Here is a 23,842-nt window from a genome sequence, read left to right as displayed (position 1 = left end):
CATGTGCTCTCTCTCTCAAATAAATAAATAAATAAATAAATAAAATCTTTAAAAAAAAAAAGAAGTAATAAACAAGTTCATGAAGGTTCAGAGCACAAGGTCAATGTACTAGAAAAAAATCAATTTTATTTTTATACAATACCAATGAACAATCTGAAAATAACTCCATTTCAGTGGTATAAAAAAGAATAAAATATTTAAGAATATAACAAAAAGTGCAGCATTTATACATTGAAAACTCCAAAACATCACTGAAAGAAATTAAAGAAGACCTAAGTAAATGGAAAGACATTCCATGTTCATAGATTAAAAGACTTACATTGTTAAAATGGCAATACTTACCAAATTGATCTGTAGATTCAACATAATCTATTAAGTTTCCAGCTGCCCTTTGGTGGAAGTTTACAAGGTCCTTCCAAAACTTCAGTGGAAATGCAAGGGTATCAGAGTAGCCACAACAATCTTGAAAAAACAGAAAAAGGATGGAGACCTCAAACTATATGACTTCAAAACTTACCACCAACCTATAGCAATCAAGATAGTACAGTACTGGCATTAGGTTAGTCATTTAGACCAATGGAATTGAATTGAGTCTAGGATTCAACAGTCACATTCACGATCAATTGATTTTTGACAAGGGTGCCACAGTAGGTCAGTGGTGGAAAGAATAGGCTTTTCAGCAAATGGTGATGGGACAGCAGGATATTCATAAACAGAAAAATGAGGCTGGATCCTTATACCATATACAAAAATAATTCAAAATATATCATAGATCTAAATGTAAAAGCTAAAACTATAAAATTCTGATAAAAAATAAGTCTTCATGACCTTGGGTTAGGAAATGGTTTGTTAGATATGTACCAAAAGTACAATGAAGGAAACAAACAAACAAAAAGAAAAATACATAAATTGGGTTTGATCTAAATTAAAAACTTTTGAGCTTCAAAGAACACGCTCCAGAAATTAAAAAGACAACCCACAGAATGGGAGAAAAATTTATGCGTGTTGTATTTCTGAAAAGAGACTTGTATTTAGGATTTAGAAAGAACTCTTGCAACTTAATAATGAAAAGACAAATAAAATGGGCAAAGATTTGAATGGACATTTCTCCAAAGAAGACATTCAAATGGTCAATAAGCACATGGAAAGAGGTGCATCATTAGTTATCAAGGAAGTGTAAATCCAAACCATCATGAGATGCTATTTTACACCAGTAGGAGGGCTGTAGTCAAAAGACAAGAAAACAAGAGTCGGGGAGGATGTGGAGGAATTGTGAACCTCATATATTGCTGATGAGAATATAAAATTGCTGGTGGTGTGGCCACTGTAGAAAACAGCTCAGCAGTTCCTCAAAGTGTTAAACATTAGAGTGACTGAATGACCCGGCAATTCCACTTGTAGGCATATTAGACCCAAGAGATATGAAACGTGTTCACACAAAAACCTACACAGCAGCAATACTCATAATGGCCAAGAAGTAGAAACAACCCAAATGTCTGTCAACTGACAAATGTATAAAAATGTGGCATATCCACACAATGGAATATTACTCAGCCATTAAAAGTAAAGAATTACTGGTATATGCCACAATAGGGTTGAAGCTTGAAAACATTACTCTAAGTGATAGAAATCACTCAAAAAAGGCCACATATTGCATACTTCAATTTATATGAAATGTCTCAAATAGGCAAGAGAGACAGAAAGTTGATTGGTGTTTGCCTAGGGCTGGGATGTTGAAGAGGAGGGGGTGGGGGGTGAATGGGGGTGACTGCTATGATTATAGAATTTCTTTTTGGGGTGATGAAAATGTTTTGATTGTGGTTGTGGTCTATGTATATAATAAAAACCATTTAAGTTTACATTTAAATTGGTGAATTGTATGTGTGATTATATCTCAATAAGACAGGGTATATGTATATACATAATATATGTATCATATATACAGTGTATTAGATGGTGATAAGTACTATGGAGAAATGCGAAATATGGAGAAGAGATAAGACTGGGGCTAAAAGTTGAAATTTTAAGTAGAGAGATCATTGTAGGGCTCATTGAGAAGGTGATGTGTGAACAAAGACATTCTGAAAGGGGTGAGGGAGTCAGGTGGATATGTAGGGGGAGAGCTTTCCGGGGCCTGGGTTTGGATCTGGGCTTTGTCACTGCCCATATATCTGACCTTGGACAAGTTACATAATGGCTCTGAGCCTGGGTTTCTTATCTGTAAAATAGTTGTTCCTATTTTCTAGTAAAATGACTAATAGTACCTATTTCAGAAGGCTATTATATGGATTAAATTAATAATAAAAAAGAAAGTAAAGCACTTAGAACAGTACACTGACACTAAGTCAAATGCTTTATAGTTGTTTTTATTAGCTCCTACTGCAAGTGCAAAAGCCCTTGCCTTCTAAGATGGAACGGTGCCCAGAATGTCTGTTGAATCAAGAAGGCCAAGCGGAGCTGGTACAGAATAATGAGCAAGAGGGAAGATTGTAGGAAATGGGGAGAGGGTCTGTGACTTTTAGTCTCTGAGATAGGTAATCATTGGCAGGTTTTGAATACAGAAAAGACACTATCTGATTCATGTTTTAACACCATCACTCTGGCTCCTGTGTTGAAAACATACTAAAAGGGGACAAGGATGCACTCAAGGAAACCAGTTTTGGGCTATTGTGGTAATACACATGCGAGGTGGTGGTGATAGTGAGAAGTGGTCAGATTCTGGTTCTACTTTAAAGGTAGAAACAAGCTCTACTGAAAGATTGGGCATTGGGTATGAGGGAAAGAGACTGTACTGTGACCTAAGCAATTGTCAGAATTCAGTTTAGATTTATTATGCTGAGGGAAGTATGAGAAGGCACCTTTTTTTTTTTTTAACGTTTGGAGGTGGGGCGGGGTGGGGATGGGCAGTAATATAGTGAGTAACAGTGTGTGTGGGTGGGGGCGGGAATCAACCTTTCAGTTTTGGACATGATAATCTTGAAATGTCTATTGCACATCCAAGCGCAGTAGTTGGTGTTCAGAGCAGAGGTTCGGACAGGAAAGAGGATAGATCATTGGTTCTTTCACAAATAATTAGTGAAAACCTGTCCTATGCTAGGTCCTATTCTAAGTCCTATTCTAGGCTCTGGAGATACTTGTGAGAAAACAGACAAAGCTCCTCCTAACTTCATCTGTAATAGAGATACGGGTTTTATAAACAAGTCAGCAATCAAGCGCATTAATGAGATGGACACGGTGTACAATTGCTTGTATTTATATGTTTATGTATTTATTTATTTGTTTATTTGCTATGGTTGTTTTCAGTATTTGGAGTACTGCAAGAGCCAGAAGACTAGCGGTGCGACCTAGGAAAACCTCCCTCTCCCGACCGGTGGCAGCCAGGTATCCCCGCCCCAATGCGGGCCAGATTTCTAGCGCAGCCGACCGGCAGGATTGCGCAGGCGCGGCCTCAGTCTGGCGTCCTAGGCGACGACTCCGAAAGCCTCGGCGCAGGCGTAATTCAGGAGGCCGAGGGAGCGTGAGGCCGGGGATGAGGCGGGGCGAGCTCGGAGTGCGCTTGCGCACTGCCTGCTCTCGCCCGAGGAGCCGCAGTCTCGAGAGCGCCAAGGCGGTGTTTCGGCAGTCGCTGGCAAACCTCTCCCGCGAACCCGGTCCCGTTGGACTGCGCCCAGGGCGGGGACCTCCGCCGGGCACAGGAGGGAGCCACGATGCCGGTGAGGAGAGTCGCTCAGTGGCTGGGGTTCCTCATCCCAGCGGCCTGGCTCGGGGGCGCGGCCGTTGCCATGGAGGCGCCGATCAGGCAGGCGGCCGGGGTGGGGCGGGGCAGGGTCCGGCTCTGCGGGCCCGAGCGGTTGGGTAGCCTGGGGGGTGGGCTCCGTGGCCCGCGAGGTTCCAGCCGGTCCTGGGAGGGGCCCCGGACAGGCCCTGCCGCCTTCGCGGGTGCTGCATCCCGCAGGGCCTGCGCTGCTTGACATAAAGGCACAGCGCCAGAGGATGCGCTCTCGCTCCCAGCCCTGCTAGCTGAGTAGGGCGTCTGGGAGCGGCCGCAGGGGGTCGGCTTTGGATGCTCCGCACCTGGTGGGATCTGTACGCCGCGCAGCCGACCCTTGGATGGTAGCAAAACGAGAGCTGCTTGCTTTTACTCCAGCCCTGGACTCGAGCTGTCATTTCTCTCGTGGTACTTTAGCTCACAGTGCAGAATGTAACCCGTAGGTGTCTTTGTGTGTGAGGGGGGTGGGGGGTGGTATGTTTGTCTTGTAGGATTTCACAGAGTGTTACCGTACACTTAACAGGGGGCGTCCTAAGTCCCATATAGGGTCATGGAGAACACTTGGGCTTTGGTCGGTTTTCTACTGGTTGCGAGACCTGGGACAATTATTTAATCTTTCTGGGTCCTTAGTTCCCACATAATTAAACTGTTTCTCATGGGATTTTATCAGGATGAAATAAGGTAATGCACAGCGGAATTGAAGGACAGTGCTTGACATTTAGCATTAAATGCCCAATATTTGTTCTGTGTCGTTGCTTTCAAATTACTGGTTCCCATTCAGCTGATATCAGGCATCAACCACATGTTAGGCACTGGAGGCAAAATACTGAGCAAAACCAGCCAGGTTCTTGAACTTGGGAAGACAGAAGCTTGCCTTCATGGCCAGAGGTGAAAGTCATGTTGATAGAGACAAGATGCTTATTCATGAAGCGAATGGGTGGCATGTAATAGAAAGTAGATTCTAGTGAATTGTGAAGTGTTCCCATGTAGGAGGAATGCTGGCCTACAGACGTCAGATCATCTTTTCTTTTTTCAAGAGAATATAGAAATTGTTATTTTTACGAAATTTCTCCATTTTTTAAAAATTTTAACAACTAATTCAAAAATATTCTTAAGTGCTATGAGCCAAACAAAAGATAAATGTTTTTTATATAACCAGTTGGCAACCTTTGGTGTAGACAGATAGGACAGACATTAATCAAATAAGGAGCAAACAAAAGCAGAATTGAAACTGGTGGTAGAACAAAAGCAGAATTGAAACTGGTGGTAGATGATGGAGGGAGAAGGGTGCTCTCAGGGCCTATACCAGAATTTGACCTAGTTAGGGAAGTCGTCCCAAGTGAAGTGGCTGTTTTGCTGAGACCTGAGAATAAGTGAAGGGGAGAGTGAGGAATGTTCTAGGCAGGAGGAACAGCACATGGAAAGGCCTGTGGTAAGAAAGGGCATGGTGACAAGAAAAGGCTTAAAAAAAGCTAATGGGGCGGTGGCTAGGAAAGCCAAGCAGGGTAGCTTGGGAAATAAGGCTGGATAAGTAGACATGGGCCAGAGCCAGGTCTTACAGACCACCTTAAGGATTGTGATTTTTATCCTGAGATCTATGGGAAACAATGGTTTTAAGTAAGGGAGCAACATGATTAAATTTTTGTTGAAGCTGACTGCTCTGTAGAGAACAGACTGTAGGAGAACCTAACTAGATGCCGGTGTCCAGTTTAGGGTAGGATCATGGTGACCTAGACTTAGGTGGTGAAAGCAGAGATGGGGAGAAGTGTGTTGTATTGATACTGTTCAGCTAAACTATTGAACTTCACTTCAGTGACAGGATTGTATTTTTTTAATTGAAGTATAATTGACATATAACACAATAATTTCATCTGTACAACATGATTTGATATTTGTGTACCTTGTGAAATAATCCCCACGGTGAGTCTAGTGACCATTCATCACCATTGAGTTACAACATTTTTTTCTTATGATGAACAATTTCAAGATACATTCTTTTAGCAACTTCCAAATATGCAGCGGTGTACTACTGACTATAGTCACCATACTGTATATTATTTATACATGACTTATTTTATAACTGGAGATTTTGTACCTTTGATCTCTTTCACCCATTTTGTCTACCTCTGCACTCCACTGCCCTCTGGCAACCACCATTCTGTTCCCTGTGACTTTTGTTTTGTTTGTTCCTCTGTTTTGTTTTTTAGATTCCACATGTAAGAGGTGTCTTTGCTTAGGGTTATATTTTAACATAGATAGTTAATCATAAAATTTCAAAAATTGAAACTTTACATATGCAGATGTTCATAAGGTTAGAGGGATACTAAAACATTTCTCTCTGCCATTGGACTTTGTTTGCTGCGTTTCATTTCATGTTGTCTTCTATAGAGAAGATAGGCTACATATGTTACATGGTAAGAAACATTTTACTGATGCATTGTAGAAAATAAAACTCAAAGTCTCAGGGGAACACAGGACCTACTACTATATTCTTGATTAAAGTTGTTAACCATGTTCACATGTATTTTCCTTCAGGCAGGAAACTCAGAGGAAGTCAGGGACTTTTGTGGAGAAAGACAGTCCATAATATACTGATTCATTTTCTGCTTGAACAGCATTTATTTACTATAAATGTAAATTAGGCTTTCTTACTCCTCATTTGTATCGTAAAAGAAACTATTTGCCTTTTCATATCATTTAATAAGCCTTTCCTATAGAGCTGTAAGATCTTTAATTGCATTTAACAAATATTTGTGGAGTGCTTAATATGTGCAAGGCACTGGGATGGCACAGTAGCCTTTTTCAAATTTGAAATTTAATTTGCTGAAGGTAAAAGTAAATGTTCTTTCCATTATTTGTGAATATTTTCTCCACCAGATCAATAAATCAGAGAAGCCTGAAAGCTGTGATAATGTGAAGGTGGTTGTTAGGTGCCGGCCCCTCAACGAGAGAGAGAAATCAATGTGCTATAAACAGGCTGTCAGTGTGGATGAGATGAGGGGAACTATTACTGTACATAAGACTGATTCTTCCAACGAACCTCCAAAGACATTTACTTTTGATACTGTTTTTGGACCAGAGAGTAAACAACTTGATGTTTATAACTTAACTGCCAGACCTATTATTGATTCTGTTCTTGAAGGCTACAATGGTGAGTATATTGTTCACTGTTTCTTAACTTTATCAAGGTATTAATACCCTATAAATTCATCCATTGTAATTGTACACTTTGATGAGTTGTAGTAAATACATACAGTTGTGAAACCATCACCACAATCCAGTTTTATGACCCCTCAAAGTTCCTACATGTCCCTTTGCAGTCCCATCTCCAGTCACCCATTGACCTGCTTTTGTCTGTAGTTCTGTCTTTGCTCGAAATTTCATATAAATCAAATCATACCCTATCTCATCTTTCTAACCTGTTTTCTTTCAGTTGTATAATGTTGTTGAGGGTCAACCATGTTATTGTATGTATCAGTACTTTGTTCCTTTTTAATGCCGAATTGTATGAATATACCACCTTTTATGATCTTCAATGAAAATCTGGATTGTTCCAATTTTAGGGCAATTATATATAGTCCTGCTATGAACATTCTTTTATAGAAAGTTCTTTGTGTAAATAAGTTATAAAGTTTCTCTTGGGTAGATACCTAGAAGTAGAATTGGTGGGTCATATGGTTAATGTATATTTATCTTTTGAAGAAATTGCCAAACTATTTTCCAAAGTGGTGACTATTAATTTTTTTCCCCACCAGTGTGTTAGGAGGGTTCTTTTAGTTCCTTCACATTCTCACCAACATTTAGATTGTCAGTCTTTTTAATGACAGCCGTTCTAGAGGATCTGTAATAGTATCTTATTGTTTTAACTTACATTTCTGTAACAGTGTTGAGCATTTAATCACATACGTATTAGCCCTTTGTATATCTTTTAAAATATTTTACCCTCTGGGGTGCCTGGGTGGCTCAGTCATTAAGCGTCTGCCTTCGGCTCAGGTCATGATCCTAGGGTCCTGGGATTGAGGCCCGCATCGGGCTCCCTGCTCAGTGGGAAGCCTGCTTCTCCCTCTGCCACTCCCCCTGCTTGTGTTCCCTCTCTCACTGTGTCTCTCTCTATCAAATAAATAAATAAAGTCTTTTAAAAAAAATATTTTACCCTCTTTTCAGTTTCATTGCCTATGTTATTATTGAGTCATGCTTTTTATACATTCTGGATTCAAATCTTTTGATCAGATAAGTGATTTGGAAATATGTTCGTCCAGTATGTGGCTTGTATTTTCATTTTTTAAATGGTGTCTTTTGAAGAGAAAAGATTTTGAGTTTTGATTAAGTCCAGTTTATCATTTTTTTTCTTTTATCATCATGCTTTCATTGACATAGACAGGAAATATTTGCTGAACCCAAGACCAAAAAGATTTTCTCTTATGTTTTTATCCAGAAGTTGTAAACATTGTATGTCTTACATTTTGGTCTGTGATTCATTTTGAGTTAATTTTTATTAAGGGTGTAAGTTCTTTGCCTTTTATTTTCCCCCTTCTGACCTATGGATATCCAGTTGTTGCAGCACCATTCGTTAAGACTATCCTTTCCCTATTGAGTAAACTTGGTGCTCTTGTCAAAAATCAACAGCCTACAGTTGCGTGGGTTTATTTCTGGATTGTCTATTCTGTTCCATGTCTATCCTGTTTTTATTACTGTAGGTTTATATGTTGGAATTAGGTAGTGTCTGTTCTCTGGCTTTATTATTCTTTTTCAAAATTGTTTTGGCTTTTCTGGATCCTTTGCATTTTCACATAAATTTTAGAATTACCTTGTCAATTTCCACAAAACAAAAAACAAAAACAAAAAACCTACTGGGATTTTGGTAGGGATTGTGTTGAATTGTTATTCTGACAATATTGAATCTTCTAATCCAGAACATGGCATCTCTCTTCATTTATTTATATCTTGTTTAATTTCTCTCATCAGCATTTTGTTGTAGTTTTTAATGTACAGGTCTTGTCCTTACTTTGATAAATTTATTCCTAAGTATTTTTTTTTACCTGTTTCCTTTTTTTTTTTTTTATATAGATTTTATTTACTCATTCATGAGAGAGACAGAGAGAGAGGCAGAGGGAGAAGCAGGCGCCCTGCAGAGCAGGGAGCCCGATGTGGGACTCGATCCCAGAACTCTGGGATCATGACCTGTGCCAAAGGCAGATGCTTAACTAACTGAGCTACCCAGGCACCCTCCTTTTTCTTTAAAGATTTTTATTTATTTGTTAGAGAGAGAGGGAGAGAGCATGCACACGCACACAAGCAGGGGGAGGGGCAGAAGGAGAGGGAGAAGCAGACTCCCCTGCTGAGCAGGGAGCCCGATGGAGGGCTTGATCCCAGGACCCCGGGATCATGACCTGAGCCGAAGGCAGACGCTTAATCGACTGAGCCACCCAGGTGCCCTACCTCTTCCTTTTTTAAATTTAAATTCTAGTTAACATACAGTGTATTCCTAAGTGTTTTTGATGCTTTTGTGAATACAATTATTATTATAATTTCATTCTTAGAATTGTGCATTTTTGATACATAGAAGTGCAGTTGATTATTTTAGTAGTCATAGAATTCACTACTTTAACCATTTTACAATATACAAGTCAGGGGTTTTAGTACCTTCATAGTGTTCTGTAACTGTCACTGTTATCTGTTTCCAGAACATCTCCATCACCCCCAAAAGAAACTGTGTATCTATTAGCAGTTACTCCCAGTTTTGCTCCCTCCTGCCCTGGCAACTATGTATTTACTTTTTTTTTTTTAGATTTTATTTATTTATTAATGAGAGACAGAGAGAGAGAGAGAGAGAGAGAGAGAGAGAGAGGCAAAGGGAGAAGCAGGCTCCCTCAGAGCAGGGAGCCCGATGCGGGACTCGATTCCAGGACCCTGGGATCATGACCTGAGCTGAAGGCAGACGCTTAACCATCTGAGCCACCCAGGCGCCCATGTATTTACTTTCTATGTGTATGAGTTTGCCTGTTCTGGACATTTCATTTAATAGAATCATATGCTATACAGTCTTTTTTTTTTTTTTTTTTGCTATACAGTCTTTTATGTATGCCTTTTTTTACTTGGTATAATGTTTTCAGTGTTCTTTTACATTATAGTATGTATCAGGACTGCATTTTTTTTTTTTTTTTAAGATTTTATCTGAGAGAGAGCACAAGCAGGGGGGGAGGAGCAGAGGGAGAGGGAGAAGCAGAGGCCCTGCTCAGCAGGGAGCCTGATGTGGGGCTCCATCCCAGGACCCCAGGATCATGACCCCAGCCGAAGGCAGACGCTTAACCAACTGAGCCACCCAGGTGCCCCAGGACCGCATCTTTTAATGGTCAATTAATTCCCTAGGATTTTCTTTTCTTTTCTTTTCTTTTTAAGATTTTATTTATTTATTTGACAGAGAGACAGGGAGAGAGGGAACCAAGCAGGGGGAGTGGGAGAGGGAGAAGCAGGCCCCCCGCCGAACAGGGAGCCCTATGTGGGGCTTGATCCCAGGACTCTGAGACCATGACCTGAGCTGAAAGCAGATGCCTAACGACTGAGCCACCCAGGCGCCCCTAGGGTTTCCTATATATAAGAGTGTGTTACCTTCAAATAGAGATAGTACAATTTCTTTCTTTCCCATCTTTTTGTTACCTGAATTGCACTGGCTAGAACCTCCAGTACAGTTGTTGAATACGAGTGGTGAGAATGGACATTTTTGTTTTGTTCCAGATCTTAGGGAGAAAGCATTCACTGTTTTACCAGTAAGGATAATGTTATCTATAGATATTTATCTGATTAAGTTCCCCTCTGTTCTTGGTTTGTCCTCCCTCCCCCACCGTAGGAATGGATTTTGGATCTTGTCAAATGCATTTTTTTCTGCACCTGTTGATGAAATCATCTTTTTTATTTAATTTGTTAATATTTTCAGTTACATTGATTGTAAATGTGAAACCAGTCACACCACTTGGTTATGGTATATTATTCTTTTGTATGTTGTTAGATTTGATATGCTAAAATTTTGTTTAAACTTTTTTGTCTATGTTCAGGAGAGATATAGTAGTTTTCTTGTAATGTCTTTGTCTGGTTTTGGTATCAGGATAATGCTAATTTCATAGAATGAGTTGGAAAGTATTCCCTCCTTTTTAATCATATGGAAAAATTTGTCCAGAATTAGTATTATATGTTCCCTAAGTGTTTGGTAGAATTTACCAGTGAAGCCAACTGGGCCTGGAGTATTTTTTTGTGAGAAGGTTTTTAAAGATTCAATGTCTTTAATAATATAGGGGTTTTTGAGTTACTTTTCTTTTAGTGAGCTCTGGAAGTTTACTCTCATGGAATTTGTCTCTTTCATCTAAGTTTTTGAATTTATTGGGAAAAAGTTGTTTATATCAATCCTCTATTTTTCCTTTGTTAGAATGTGGTGATGAAATCTTTCTCTGCTATTGGTATATGTTATTTGTGTCATCTCTTTTTCTTGTGGTTAGTCTGGCAGAGGACTAATAAAGTAGGAGTAGGTTCTCCTACTTCCTCTTTTTCTGCTTATGGTGGAAGCTGAGGTCATTGTTTTGAGACCTTCCTAACTTTCTAATACGGAGATTTAATTCTATGAATTACCCCTTAAGTACTGCTTTAGTGGCGTTGTACAGATTTTGACATACTGTGTTTTCATTTTCATGCAGTGCAAGGTACTTTCTCCCTTCCCACTTGATTTCCTCTTTGATCCTTGGGTTATTTAGAAATGTGTTAGTTTCCAGATAATTTGAGATTTTCCAGAAATCTTTCTGTTACTGATGTCTAGTTTAATCCCGTTTTAGTGAGAGAACATACTATGTAAAACTTGAATCTTTTGAAATTAGAGACTTGTTTATGACCCAGAATAAGTTTATTATTAAATGTTTGTACATTCTTGAAAAGACTATGTATTTTGCTGTTGTTGGATAGAGCATTCTATCTATAAATGTTCATTACATCAATTTGCTTGATAGTATCATTCAAATTTTCTACTTAATTATTTTCTATTTGGTCTATCGAGTACTGACACGGGTATTGAATTCTCTTACAATATTTTTGTATTTGCCTCTTCCTTTCAGTTCTATCACTTTTTACTTGATGTATTTTGAAACCCTGTGAGTAGGTGCATAAATGCTTAGGAGTTTCAAGTCCCCTTCATACGTTAACCTCATTTTCATTATGAAATTACTCTATCCATAGTAATGTTCTTTATTCTGAAACCTCCTTTGGTATTAATATAGACATTTTAACTTTCTTTCGATTTAGTGTTAACATGGTATATCTTCGTTCATCTTTTTTACTTTTAACATATTTGTGTTTTTATATTGAAAGTGCATTTCTAGAATGTAGTTATACTGGAGGTCACTAAGATTACCCCACATTCAGAGCTTGGTAGGAGAAGTCAAGGGTCTCAGGATATAATTGTACTTACAGCTTTGGTTTATTAGAGCAAAAAAGATACCGAAAAAAGAAAACAAAAAAACAGCAAGGAGAAAAGGTGCATGGAGGGAAGCAGGTAACAAACTTCCCAGAGTCCTCTCCTAGTGGGCACACAGGATGTGCTTAATTCGGCTACCATTTAATGTGACGATACTTGTGAAATCTTGTCTGTCAGAGAAGCTCTGTAAGAGACACAGTGTCCCAGGTTTTTGTTGGAGCCTGCTCATGTAGGCACCCTCAGCCTCGCACTTGCCAAGATCCCACACTCATAGAAGAAGGAAAGCAAGTGTTTGGTGTAGACCGCCTTGTTTATACAGTTTAGGCATAATGAGCTACTCTACTTGTTAGGGATTGGCGAGACCCCTCCCTAAATCCAAATTATCAGATGCTGGTCAAAAGCGAAACTTGAAAGCAGGCCTCTCAAAGAGTAGTAGCCCCAGATCTGTTGTTAGCTGTCTTCTGCACGGCATTGTATAGTTGGTAGTGTTTTGTTGTTGGTGGTGGTGTTTTCTTGCTGTCTCTGCTTCTTAATTGGGTTATCAAAACCATTTGTGTCTTGCTGTTGGTTTTCTCTTGGCCCTCTTTTCCTTTTTATGCCTTCCTTTGTATTATTTCTATTATTCCATTCTGTCTTCTCTCTTGGCTTATAGCAATACCTGTTTGTTTTATTTTAGTGGTTGCTTTAAGGTTTATAGTATAAATCTTTAATATAGCACACTTTATCATCAAGTGATATTATGCTACCTTTCGTAGAGTAAAAAAAAATGTTTTTAAACTATACTTCTAGTTGTCTCCTCCCAAGTTTTGTGGCGGTGTTGTTGCACATTTACTTCTACGTGTTATAAACTCCAAACCATATTGTTGTTATTTTTGTTTAAACCATCAGTTGTCTTTTAAAGAGATTTAAATAACAGGAAAAAACGATTTTATTTTCTTCCTTATGGACTCACCATTTTTGGGACTCTCTATTCCTTCATGTAGATCCATATTTCCCATCTAGTATCACTGTTTCTGCATTGGGTAACTTCCTCAAATGTTTCTCAGAGTGCAAATCTACTGATGATTAATTCTTTCAGATTTTGTAGTCTAAAAAGTATTTATTTTGCCTTTGTTTTTTATTTGTTTTTTTTTTTTAAAGATTTTATTTATTTGACAGAGAGAGACACAGCGAGAGAGGGAACACAAGCAGGGGGAGGGGGAGGGGGAGAGGGAGAAGCAGGCTTCCCACCGAGCCCACCAAGCAGGGAGCCCAATGCGGGGCTCGATCCCAGGACCCCGGGATCATGACCCGAGCCGAAGGCAGACGCTTAACGACTGAGCCACCCAGGTGCCACTTGCCTTTGTTTTTGAAAGAAATTTTCATGAGATGTAGGATTCTAGGTTGATAGTTTTTTCTTTTAATACTTGAAGAATATTCCTCTACTGTCATCTCGTTTGCCTTTTGTCCTACTGGAATTCTGCTTTCCTTATTTTGGTACTTCTTTATATAACATGTCTTGCTCTGGTTGCTTTTAAGATTTTCTTCTATATCACTGGTTGTGAGCATTTTGATTATGTTGTGCCATGGTCTATTTTTCTTTGTTTCTGTGCTTACAATTCATTAAGCTTTTTGTATCTGTGAGTTTGTAGTTTTCATCAAATTTGGAAAATTTTCAGCCATATTTCTTCATATGTTTTTCCTGTTCCCATTCTCTCCTTGGGGGACTGCAATGACATGTATATTAAGCTGCTTGAAATTGTCCCACAGCTCATTGATGCTGTTTTTCTTTTTTCTATTTTTTTCTCTGTATTACATTTTTTACTGTTTCTGTTGGTATGTGTTAAAGGTAACTGACCTTGTATTCTGCGGTGTCTAATCTGCCTTTATTTCTTACCTGTTATGTTGTGCATTTCACACACTGTAGTTTTCATCCCTAGAAGTTTGATCTGGATCTTTGTTGTGTCTTCCATCCAAGTTCTTCCAAACTTCTATCCAAAGTTTCCAGTTAACTTTTTAACATGTAGAATATAGTTTTTATAACTGTTTTAACGTCTTTTGCGCAAATTCTAACATTTGTGTCAGTTCTGAATTGGTTTTGACTGATTGATGGATTTCTTTATTATAAGTTGTATCTTTTTGCTTTTTTGCAAGCTTGGCAAATTTTGGTTGGTTGCCAGACACTGAATTTTACCTTGGCTCTTGGATTTTTTAAATTCCTATGAATATTCATGAGCTTTGTTCTCAGTTGTAGTTACTTGAAAATGGTTTGATTCTTTCAGATCTTTTTTTTTATTAGTTGCAGAGGTAGAATTTAGTGATTCATCAGTGCTCATTACTTGAAGTGCCCTCCTTAATGCCCATCACCCAATTACCCCATCACCCCCATCTCCCCTCCAGCAACCCTCAGTTTGTTTCCTAGAGTTTAGCATCTCTTATGATTTGCCTCCCTCTCAAATTTCATCTTATTTTATTTTTCCTTCCCTTCCCCTATGTTCATCAGTTTTGTTTCTTAAATTCCACATATGAGTGAAATCATATGGTATTTGTCTTTCTCTGGCTTTTTCAGATCTTTTTAAGATCCTTAGTTAGGACTGGAGTAGTGATCAGTCTAAGGTTAGTCCCCTAATTCTGAGGCAAGACCCTTTTGTTTACTGTACCTAATGTCCGGTGCTTCCTGAGGCTTTCCAGTCTGGCTGGTGTAAACAGATACTGTTTCTGCCCTTTGTGAGCATTGAGGACTCTTCCTTCCAAATGATTCCCACCCCCACCTCCATTTAGATAGTTTCCTCACACTCTTGAGATGCTTAGTACTCAGCCAAATACTTGAGGAAGACCTGCAGACCTCTGGAATCTGCAGCTTTCTGCACGGTGGTACCCTCTTCGCTACTGTGTCCTCCAAGTTCTAGCTGCGTTGGTCTCTCTGGACTCTGGGCTCCTTCTTGACTCAGAGAATCTGCTCATCACTCCTTGGATTCCCCCTCCTGCTCTGTGGTTGATTCTCTTACAAGGCAGGAAGCTGGGCAATCATAGGGCCTGACTTACCTGTTTGCCAACTTTGGGGTCACAGCCCTTTATTGACTGAGGTTCATTGTCTTGAAAACTGTTGCTTCATATATTTTGTCTGCTTTTTGTTTCAATCAAGAGGGTAAATCTGGTCCTTGTTACTCTTTGTTGGAAGCGGAAGTGTCACTCATTTAATTTTGAAATAACAGAATTGTGTGTTTTAAAAAATAAATGTTGTACAGAGTAGTATGTAAATGTCAAGGGACTTTTCACCTGTTTTCCACCTATTATGCTGACTGAAAATTGTTGATGGTAACATAGAACAATATGTTTAAAAAGGACAAAAATCAGGAATGCTATAACATAGAGTGTTTACTTGGCATTATTCAAATGTGCAATGGCAAGTACATAATCCTTCCACCATTTAAAACTTTTTTTTAATTAATAAGCTTTTTTAGAACAGCTTTAGGTTATAGCAAAATTAAGGAAAGTACAGAGATTTCCCATATATCCCTGTCTCCAAACATATACAAAGTTCCCCACTATCAACATCTTTCACCACAGTGGTACATTTGTTACAGTGATGAACATACATTGACACATCAGTATCATCCAAAGTCCATAGGTTACATTAGGGTTCACTCTTGAGGTTGTACAACCTATGGGTTTTGACAGAAATATAATGATGTGTATCCACTATTATAATACTGTAAAAAATAATTTCACTTCTGCTCTGCTTGTTTATCCTTCCTTCCCCGGCTAAGCCTAGCAACCACTAATCTTTTTACTGTCTCCATAGTTTCACCTATTCTAGACTGTCATACAGTTACAATTGTATAATATGTAACCTTTCAGTTTGGCTTCTTTCACTTAGTAATATGCACTGAAGTTTTCTCCATGTCTTTTCATGGCTTGATAGCTTGTATCTTTTTTTGCACTGATAATAATCTGTTGTCTGGATGTACCACAGTTTATCAGTTCACTTACCTACAGAAGGACATCTTGGTTGCTTCCAAATTTTGGTAGTTATGAATATGCACTGCTGTAAACATCCATATGCAGATTTTTTGTAGGCTTTCTCCCATTTTTAAGATGTAGTCATGAAATGGGGAGGTTGGGTAAAATTTCAGGTCATTTTTAGTTTTTAAAAAGTAAAGTTTGTTTTTTTTTTTAAAGATTTTTTTTTTTTTTTTGACAGACACAGCGAGAGAGGGAGCACAAGCAAGGGGAGAGGGAGAGGGAGAACAGGCTTCCTGCGGAGCAGGGAGCCCAATATGGGGCTCAATCCCAGGACCCCGGGATCATGACCTGAGCCGAAGGCAGACGCTTAACGACTGAGCCACCCAGGTGCCCCTAAAAAGTAAAGTTTTAAGAGAAGTTCATCTTAAGGAAATGCTAGCATTAGATTTGTTAAGTTGGACATACAAAAACTAGAAATTTGGAATCTCATCTCTGAAAATGAGATGAGATTCTTTTATTCTAGGGGATTCCTGGTCCTCATTTCTCAGCTTTAAAATTATAGATCAATATCCTTTTTGAATCCGTAATCTTCATATATTTAATGAATTCATAGGAATTTTATTAGAAATTAATTTTGAATTAAAATTTTGGCCATTACATACTTTTAAAAAATAAGGGCTCTAGAGCCAAATGGACTATGTTCACATCTTGTTTCTACCACTTACTATGACATTGAACAAGTAACTCAACCTCTCTAAGCCTTTGTTTCCTTAGCTAAAGCATGGGAATATAAATAGTGCCTTGCTTTTAGGATTGGGGTGAAAATTCAGTGAGGTTGTGTGTACAGTACATGACCTAGCACATAGTAGATGATCAGTAAATGATAGTCATTGTGTCCGCTCTCACATGCGGTCTGTGAGTTCATAATATTTTCAGCTCTCTTGAAGGCAATATGTTACATTCTTAATGGCATAGTTTGAGATATTTAGCGAGTTAGAAAAAAGACTTTTTTTATTCCCATGTATAAAAAATGGCTTCTGTCGTGAATAAGTACTGTGATGATTGTCACAGAAAGTCTGAAAATGATGGTGACGTAAGAGGTCACTTGATGGGGTGGAAGTAGTTGAAAAGCCATGTCGTTTGTGCTGTCTTCTCACACTGCGCTGTCTCCTGCAGAAATTGCACCCGCTCCCAGGGCTTCACTGGGCACATACATCTCATCCCTCCACCTGTCTGCTTGACACATACATTTGGGTTATCATGGGCATTTAGAGCTCAGTATGCCCTCAACTGAATTCAGTCTTTCCCTTCAAACCGTCCTTTCTTCTGGTGGTGTTCACCAGCCATACATCCCTTGTTCAAGCCAGAAATTTGAAAAGTCATCCTGGATTCCTCCTTTTCTGTGGTTCCCTGGCTAGTTATTTCCCAGATGCTGTTGCTTCTGATGGTTACATGGCTCTGAAATCCTTCCATCTTTTCTCATTCTCTTCTGTTGTCAACACCGTGTCTCATTTGGCTAACCACTCCAGCTCTCTGACTGGCTTCATCACATCTCCTCTTGCTTTGTTCCAGTTCTTTGTACACAGTGTAGCCAAAGTGATCCTGATGTCACTCCTAACTGCAAAATCATTCTATGGCTTCACTTTGCTTTTAGGATTCGTTCTTACAACTTTAGCGTGGCCTTCATGGTGGTGTGCAATTAGGCCCTTGCGGTGTCTTTACCTCTGTGTCCATCTGCCTTCATTTTCCATCTCCGCTTCTTCCATTCTGATCTCATTTCATTTCCTCAAAACCTCTGTTTTCTTTCTTACTTCTTGCTGTCCACTCTGTTGCTCTCTAACTCTTACTTATATTTCAGATTGTATCTTGAACCTTACCTTTTCTGGAAGGCCTTTCTTGACTTCCCTCCACTTTCCCCTTGTGTCATTTCTCCTGCCTAGATTATATCCCTTTACTCTCAGCTAGAACTCCGTTTCTTATTCCCAACACTCATCCTGCTTGTAAGTGTTTGACCAGTATCCCCTCTCCAAGATGATGCACACCATAAAATTAAGGATTCTGTTTGTCTTGTTTGTCACTTTGTCCCTGGTGCCTGGCATAGTGCCATACTCAGGTGTGTGCTAAGTAGTTGCTGAATGAATGAATTTAGGTATTTAGAAAGTTTAAATTGTATCTATAATTACCTATAATAATTGTCTTGTCACATTTTTTTAACTCCCCCATTCCTTAGAGATTTTACTTAAAAAATACATATTTTTAAAATGAATTTATTTTAGGATTAAGAAGAAAAAAACTCTGCCATTTACTTGTACTCTACCAGGCATCATGCTGGTCGTGTGGAGTAAACTGTTTCATTTGGTTCTTACTGTTCATGTTGGGTTAGTTACTCTTGTCCTCGTTTTACCACTGACGAGACAGGCTCTGAGTCTGAGAGACAATCTCTTGTCTAAGCTCAGGTGCCTAAAAGTGGCAGATGTGTGGATTCACACTGATGTCTTTCCGTTATAGAACCTGTATTCTTTTGTTGCTGCAATTATACTGCCTTCTCCAATTTAATGTCCACATTAGGTAATTAATATACACATTATAGTAAATTTCTTATAATTAGCCATAATGTAAAATTTTGCTTTTAGGGCTTGGGATACTTTTCATTAATAATTAGGAATATCTCATTGACTCGAGAACTTTAACAGTGCTTGGCTCATGTGGCACAGAGTACATATTGTTATTGTTGATAATATAAGTGAAATTTGTAGGGGCGCCTGGGAGGTTCAGTCGTTAAGTGTCTGCCTTTGGCTCAGGTCATGGTCCCAGGGTCCTGGGATTGAGCCCCGCATCGGGCTCCCTGCTCGGCGGGAAGCCTGCTTCTCCCTCTCCAACTCCTCCTGCTTGTGTTCCCTCTCTCGCTATGTCTCTGTCTGTCAAAGAAATAAATAAAATCTTTAAAAAAAATGAAATTTGTACTTGAATAAATTTTAAGTCCAGGGAAGAAATTGCGTCACAGTGTCAAAGGAATTACTTTTAAGAGCTATTGTTCTGTAGCATTAGACTCTAAAAAGTGATTTGATTCTCTTCATCATTTTCAGGGACTATTTTTGCATATGGACAAACTGGAACAGGCAAAACTTTTACCATGGAAGGTGTTCGAGCGGTTCCTGAACTTAGAGGAATCATTCCAAATTCATTTGCTCACATATTTGGTCATATTGCAAAAGCAGAGGGTGATACAAGGTAAAAGAGAATTCTTTTATTTTCTAATATTGAGAAGTACAAACACAAGAAAGGCATATAGGTATAAAGCTTATAAACACATTTGAAAACTCTTATAAATATTTCTCTGCTCTTTATGCTTCCTAAAATGATGTTTTATTTATAGATTTTTGGTTCGAGTGTCTTACTTGGAAATATATAATGAAGAAGTCCGTGACCTTTTGGGCAAGGATCAGACACAGAGGTTAGAGGTAAGGATAACTGAAATTGAGGTACTTTTCAAAGTAGTAGAAGTTTACTAAATTAAGGTTCTTTTTTTTTTTAAATTAAGGTTCTTTTTGTCCAAAGGTATTTTTAATATTTTACTTATTTTTTTGATCTGGTAATATATGATCATGATTCAGAATTTAAAATATTGTGAAAATTAATGCTTTGAAAAGTTGTTTCTACCCCATCTGCCCACTTTTACCCTAAGATAACCACTTTCAGTATTCCTTCATTGTTCTTTTATGTAAGTATAACAAATATAATTTTACTTCTACTCCATAAGTAGTTAGACATGTACGTTGATCTGCACTTTTTTTATTTAAAAATTTTTTTTTTATTTTTTAAAGATTTTATTTGTTGATTAGAGAGAGAGAGAGAGAGCACAAGCAGGGGGAGCGGTAGAGGCAGAGGGAGAAGCAGGCTCCCCGCTGAGCAGGGAGCCTGATGCAGGACTTGATCCCAGGACCCTGGGATCATGACCTAAGCCGAAGGCAGACGCTTAACCATCTGAGCCACTCAGGTGCCCCTGATCTGCACTTTTTTTTAAATTAAAATTCTTATTCAGATAAGCATAGGGTCGCATGTGGCTGTAAGAAAGAATATGGAGAGAGTACCCTTTACATAGGTGTACCTTTTACACAGTTTTCCCCAGTGGTAACATTTTACAGAGCTGTAGTAGAGTATCACAACCATGATACTGTCATTGATACAGTCTACAGATTGTACTCACAGTGCTCCAGCTTTTCTTGTACTCTTTGTGTTTAGATTGACAGATCCACTACCACGTTAAGGTACTAAACAGTCGTATCACAGAGATGCCTCCTGTTACCCTTTTATGACCACGTCCACGTCTAGCCAGACTACATTGCTCTGTCGCCATCCCTCACGCCTGACAATCCTTAATCTGCTTTCAAGTTCTAGAATTTTGTCTTTTCAAAAATGTCACATAAATAGAACCATACAATATGTAACCTTTTGGGATCAGCCTTTTTCACTTGGCATAACCTCCCTGAGATTTATCCAAGTTGTTGCATGTATTGATAGTTCATTTACTTTTTATTGCTGAGTGGCACTGCATGGTGTATACACGTAAAGTTCAACCGTTCACCTGTTGAAAGACATCTAGGCAGTTTATAGTTTTTGGCTATTATGAATCAAACATCTATGAACATTTGCACACAGATTTTTACATGAATATAAGTTTTCATTTTCTGGGGGCGCCTGGGTGGCTCAGTCGGTTAAGTGGCTGCCTTCCGCTCAGGTCATGATCCCAGGGTCCTGGGATCGAGCCCCACATCGGGCACCCTGCTTGGCGGCAAGCCTGCTTCTCCCTCTCCCCCTCCCCCGGCTTGTGTTCCCTCTCTCGTTATCTCTCTCTCTGTCAAATAAAATAAAAAAATAAAAAAAAAATCTTAAAAAAAAAAAGTTTTCATTTTCTGGTATGAATGCCAAGAGTACTCCAGAATTGACTTTAAGTCAGAAATTGTTAAGGTGTCAAAAATAAAGATACTGAGACCAATCATGAATATAGTAAAAAATACTAATAGTTTTCAATCTTTCTTTTACCTAAAGGGAAAAGTAAAATTGCTGATTGAGAAAGTTTAGTTTGTACACCTTTGAGTAATAGATGGGCATGAAAGACTACTTTTATCATGCATTTCAGAAAAGGTAAATGTGAAATTACATGCATAAATATTAGAGAATTACAAAATTTGTGAATAGGTACATTATGTTGTTAACTTACAAGCTTAGTTGATTCACATTCATTGTTTTTTTAAAAAAGAGATGTAATTCACAGAGGATAATATTCACCCTTTTAAAGTATACAATTTAGCAGTTCTTAGTATGTTCACAAAATTATACAACCATCACTGTCTAAATCTGGAACATTTTCATTACCCCCAAAAGAAATCCCATGCCCATTAGGAGTCACTCCCCATTCCCCCTTCTCCCCACCTCCTGGTAATCATAACTCACTTTCTGTCCCCATGGGTTTGCCTATTCTAGGTATTTCATATAAGTGGAATCATATAAAATGTAGTCTTCTGTGTCTTGCTTCTTTCATTTAATATAGTGTTTTCAAGGTTCATTGATGTACTTCGTTTACTTTTTAAAAAAATAGCTTTATTGAGATATAATTCATATACCATACAATTTACGCATTTAAAGTATACTATTCAATGGTTTTTGGTATGTTCATAGAGTTGTACCTCTGTCACCACAATCAGTTTTGGAACATTTTCCTTATCCCAAAAAGAAATGCTATGCCTCTTAGATGTCACTCTCAACCCAGTCGTAGGCAATACTAATCTACTTTTTGTCTCTATATATTTGCCTATTTTGGATACATAAGGTAAAGGAATAATACAATATGCGGTGTTTGATGACTAGCTTCTTTCATTTAGAATAATTTTTCATGGTTCACCCATGTTGTAGCATGTGTCAGTACTTAATTTTTTTTGTTATTGCTGAATAATAATCCTTTGTGTGGGTATACTGCATTTTATTGATTCCATCAGGGGAACATTGGGGTTGTTTCTACTTTCCATCTATTATGAATAATGCTGTTATGAACTTACACTTGTACAAGTTTTTGTGTGAATATGTTTTCGGTTCTCCTGGTTGTATTCCTATGAGTGTAATCACTGGATCCTGTGGTAACTGTGGTACTTCAGCATCTGAGGAACTGCCAGATTGTTTTCCACATGGCCCTACCATTTTACACTCTTGTCACCAGGAATGAGGTTTCCAGTTTGTCCACGTCCTTGTCAGTGCTTGTTATTGTCCCTCTTCTATTTAGCCATTGTGGTTGGTGGTGGTGGTATCTGTGGGCTTGATTTCCGTTTCTTTGGTGGCTAATGATAATGAACATATTTTCCCATGCTTGTTAGCCATTTGAATACCTTCTTGAGAGAAATGTCTGTTCTGATCCTTTGCCTGTTTTTAATTAGGTTATTTGTGTTTTTGTTACTGAGTTGTAATACTTCTTTATGTATTCTAGATAGAAGTCCCTTAACAGGTACATGATTTACACAATTTTTTCCCCATTTATGGGTTGTCTTTTTACTTTCATGATGGTTTTCTTTGAAGCACAAAACTTTTAAATTTTGATCATGTCCGATTTATCTATGTTTAGTTTTGTTGCTTGTGCTTTTGGTGTTAATCTAAGAAACCATTGTTTTATCCAAGGTCATGAAGATTTATGCTTTTGTTTTATTCGAAGAGTTTTATAGTTATAGCTTTTATATTTAGATCTTTGATCCATTTTGAGTTAATTTTTGTGTAGGGTTGAGGTAGAGGACCAACTTCATTATTGTGCATGTGGATATCCCGTTGTCATGGATATCAGGTCATGATCTCAGGGTCCTGGGATGGAGCCCAGTGTCAGGCTCTCTGCTCGGCGGGGAGTCTGCTTCTCTCTCTCACTCTTCCTCTGTGCGCTTTCTCTCTCTCTCAAATAGATAAATAAAATAAGTAAAAAAAAAAAAAGCTGCATACTGTTCTTTATAGGGACATAATTAAAATGTCTTTAGCCAGCCCTCTCTTGATGAACACTTGGGTTGTTTCTAATCTTTTGCTGTTACAAACAATTCTGTAGTAAGTAGTGTTGTATATATATGACTTCATACATGTGCAGGCATATCTGAGGATAAATTCCTGAAGCTGGATTGCTGGGTCAGGTGGTAAACAATTGGTAAATATTGCCAGATATTTTAGGATGTGAGACAAAAGAAGGTTAGCCTTTAAAATATTAATACTGGAATTTTGTTTAGAATTACATTGTCAGTAAAATAATTAAAGAATAATGTGCGTATAGTAGCTGAAGAGAATACAGAATAACAGTAGCCACCTTTGTAGAGTGGTGTAGAATACATGTAGAATAACAGCAGCTACTATTAATAGCTCTTATAATGTGATAGTAGGCATTCAGTGCAGTAAATTGTGGTAGTAGTACATAGTTTATTTCATTTAATCTTCCTAGCAGTTCAGTTTTGTTGCTGTGAAAACCAAAACCTAGAGGGGTTTCCTGACAGTCATGTAGCAGGTGAATGGTGGTATCATCTAGAATTACAGGGTTGGTTTTTGGACTCCTTCCATCATGGCTTGAGTTCTGGCTATGATATCTTGAGCAAGTTATTTAACCTGTATGAGCCTTAGTTTTGCCACATGCAAATGGAAGTAATAACAGTATCTAC

General features: G+C 38.4%; 1 protein-coding gene across 3 annotated transcripts in view; it reads left to right on the top strand.

Moving 5' to 3' along the window:
• Positions 1 to 3,630: 3,630 nt before the first annotated feature.
• Positions 3,631 to 23,842, top strand: part of KIF3A (kinesin family member 3A) — a 71,290-nt gene continuing 51,078 nt past the window's right edge. For all 3 annotated transcript variants that reach the window (XM_088023260.1, XM_028103635.2, XM_088023259.1), the window contains exons 1-4: positions 3,631 to 3,713; positions 6,647 to 6,920; positions 19,256 to 19,400; positions 19,546 to 19,630. In XM_088023260.1, the coding sequence (XP_087879386.1) occupies positions 3,708 to 3,713; positions 6,647 to 6,920; positions 19,256 to 19,400; positions 19,546 to 19,630 (510 nt within the window). In that variant the 5' untranslated portion in view covers positions 3,631 to 3,707. The remainder of the gene's footprint in view (positions 3,714 to 6,646; positions 6,921 to 19,255; positions 19,401 to 19,545; positions 19,631 to 23,842) is intronic.

This window comes from Eumetopias jubatus, unplaced genomic scaffold (genome assembly GCF_037043125.1).
Source record: "Eumetopias jubatus isolate StellerSeaLion01/CBP00866 unplaced genomic scaffold, mEumJub1_p1.0 scaffold_5, whole genome shotgun sequence".
NCBI classification, from domain to species: domain Eukaryota; kingdom Metazoa; phylum Chordata; class Mammalia; order Carnivora; family Otariidae; genus Eumetopias; species Eumetopias jubatus.
The sequence above is the reverse complement of the archived record's forward strand: the minus strand, read 5'-3'. Positions and strand labels throughout refer to the sequence as shown.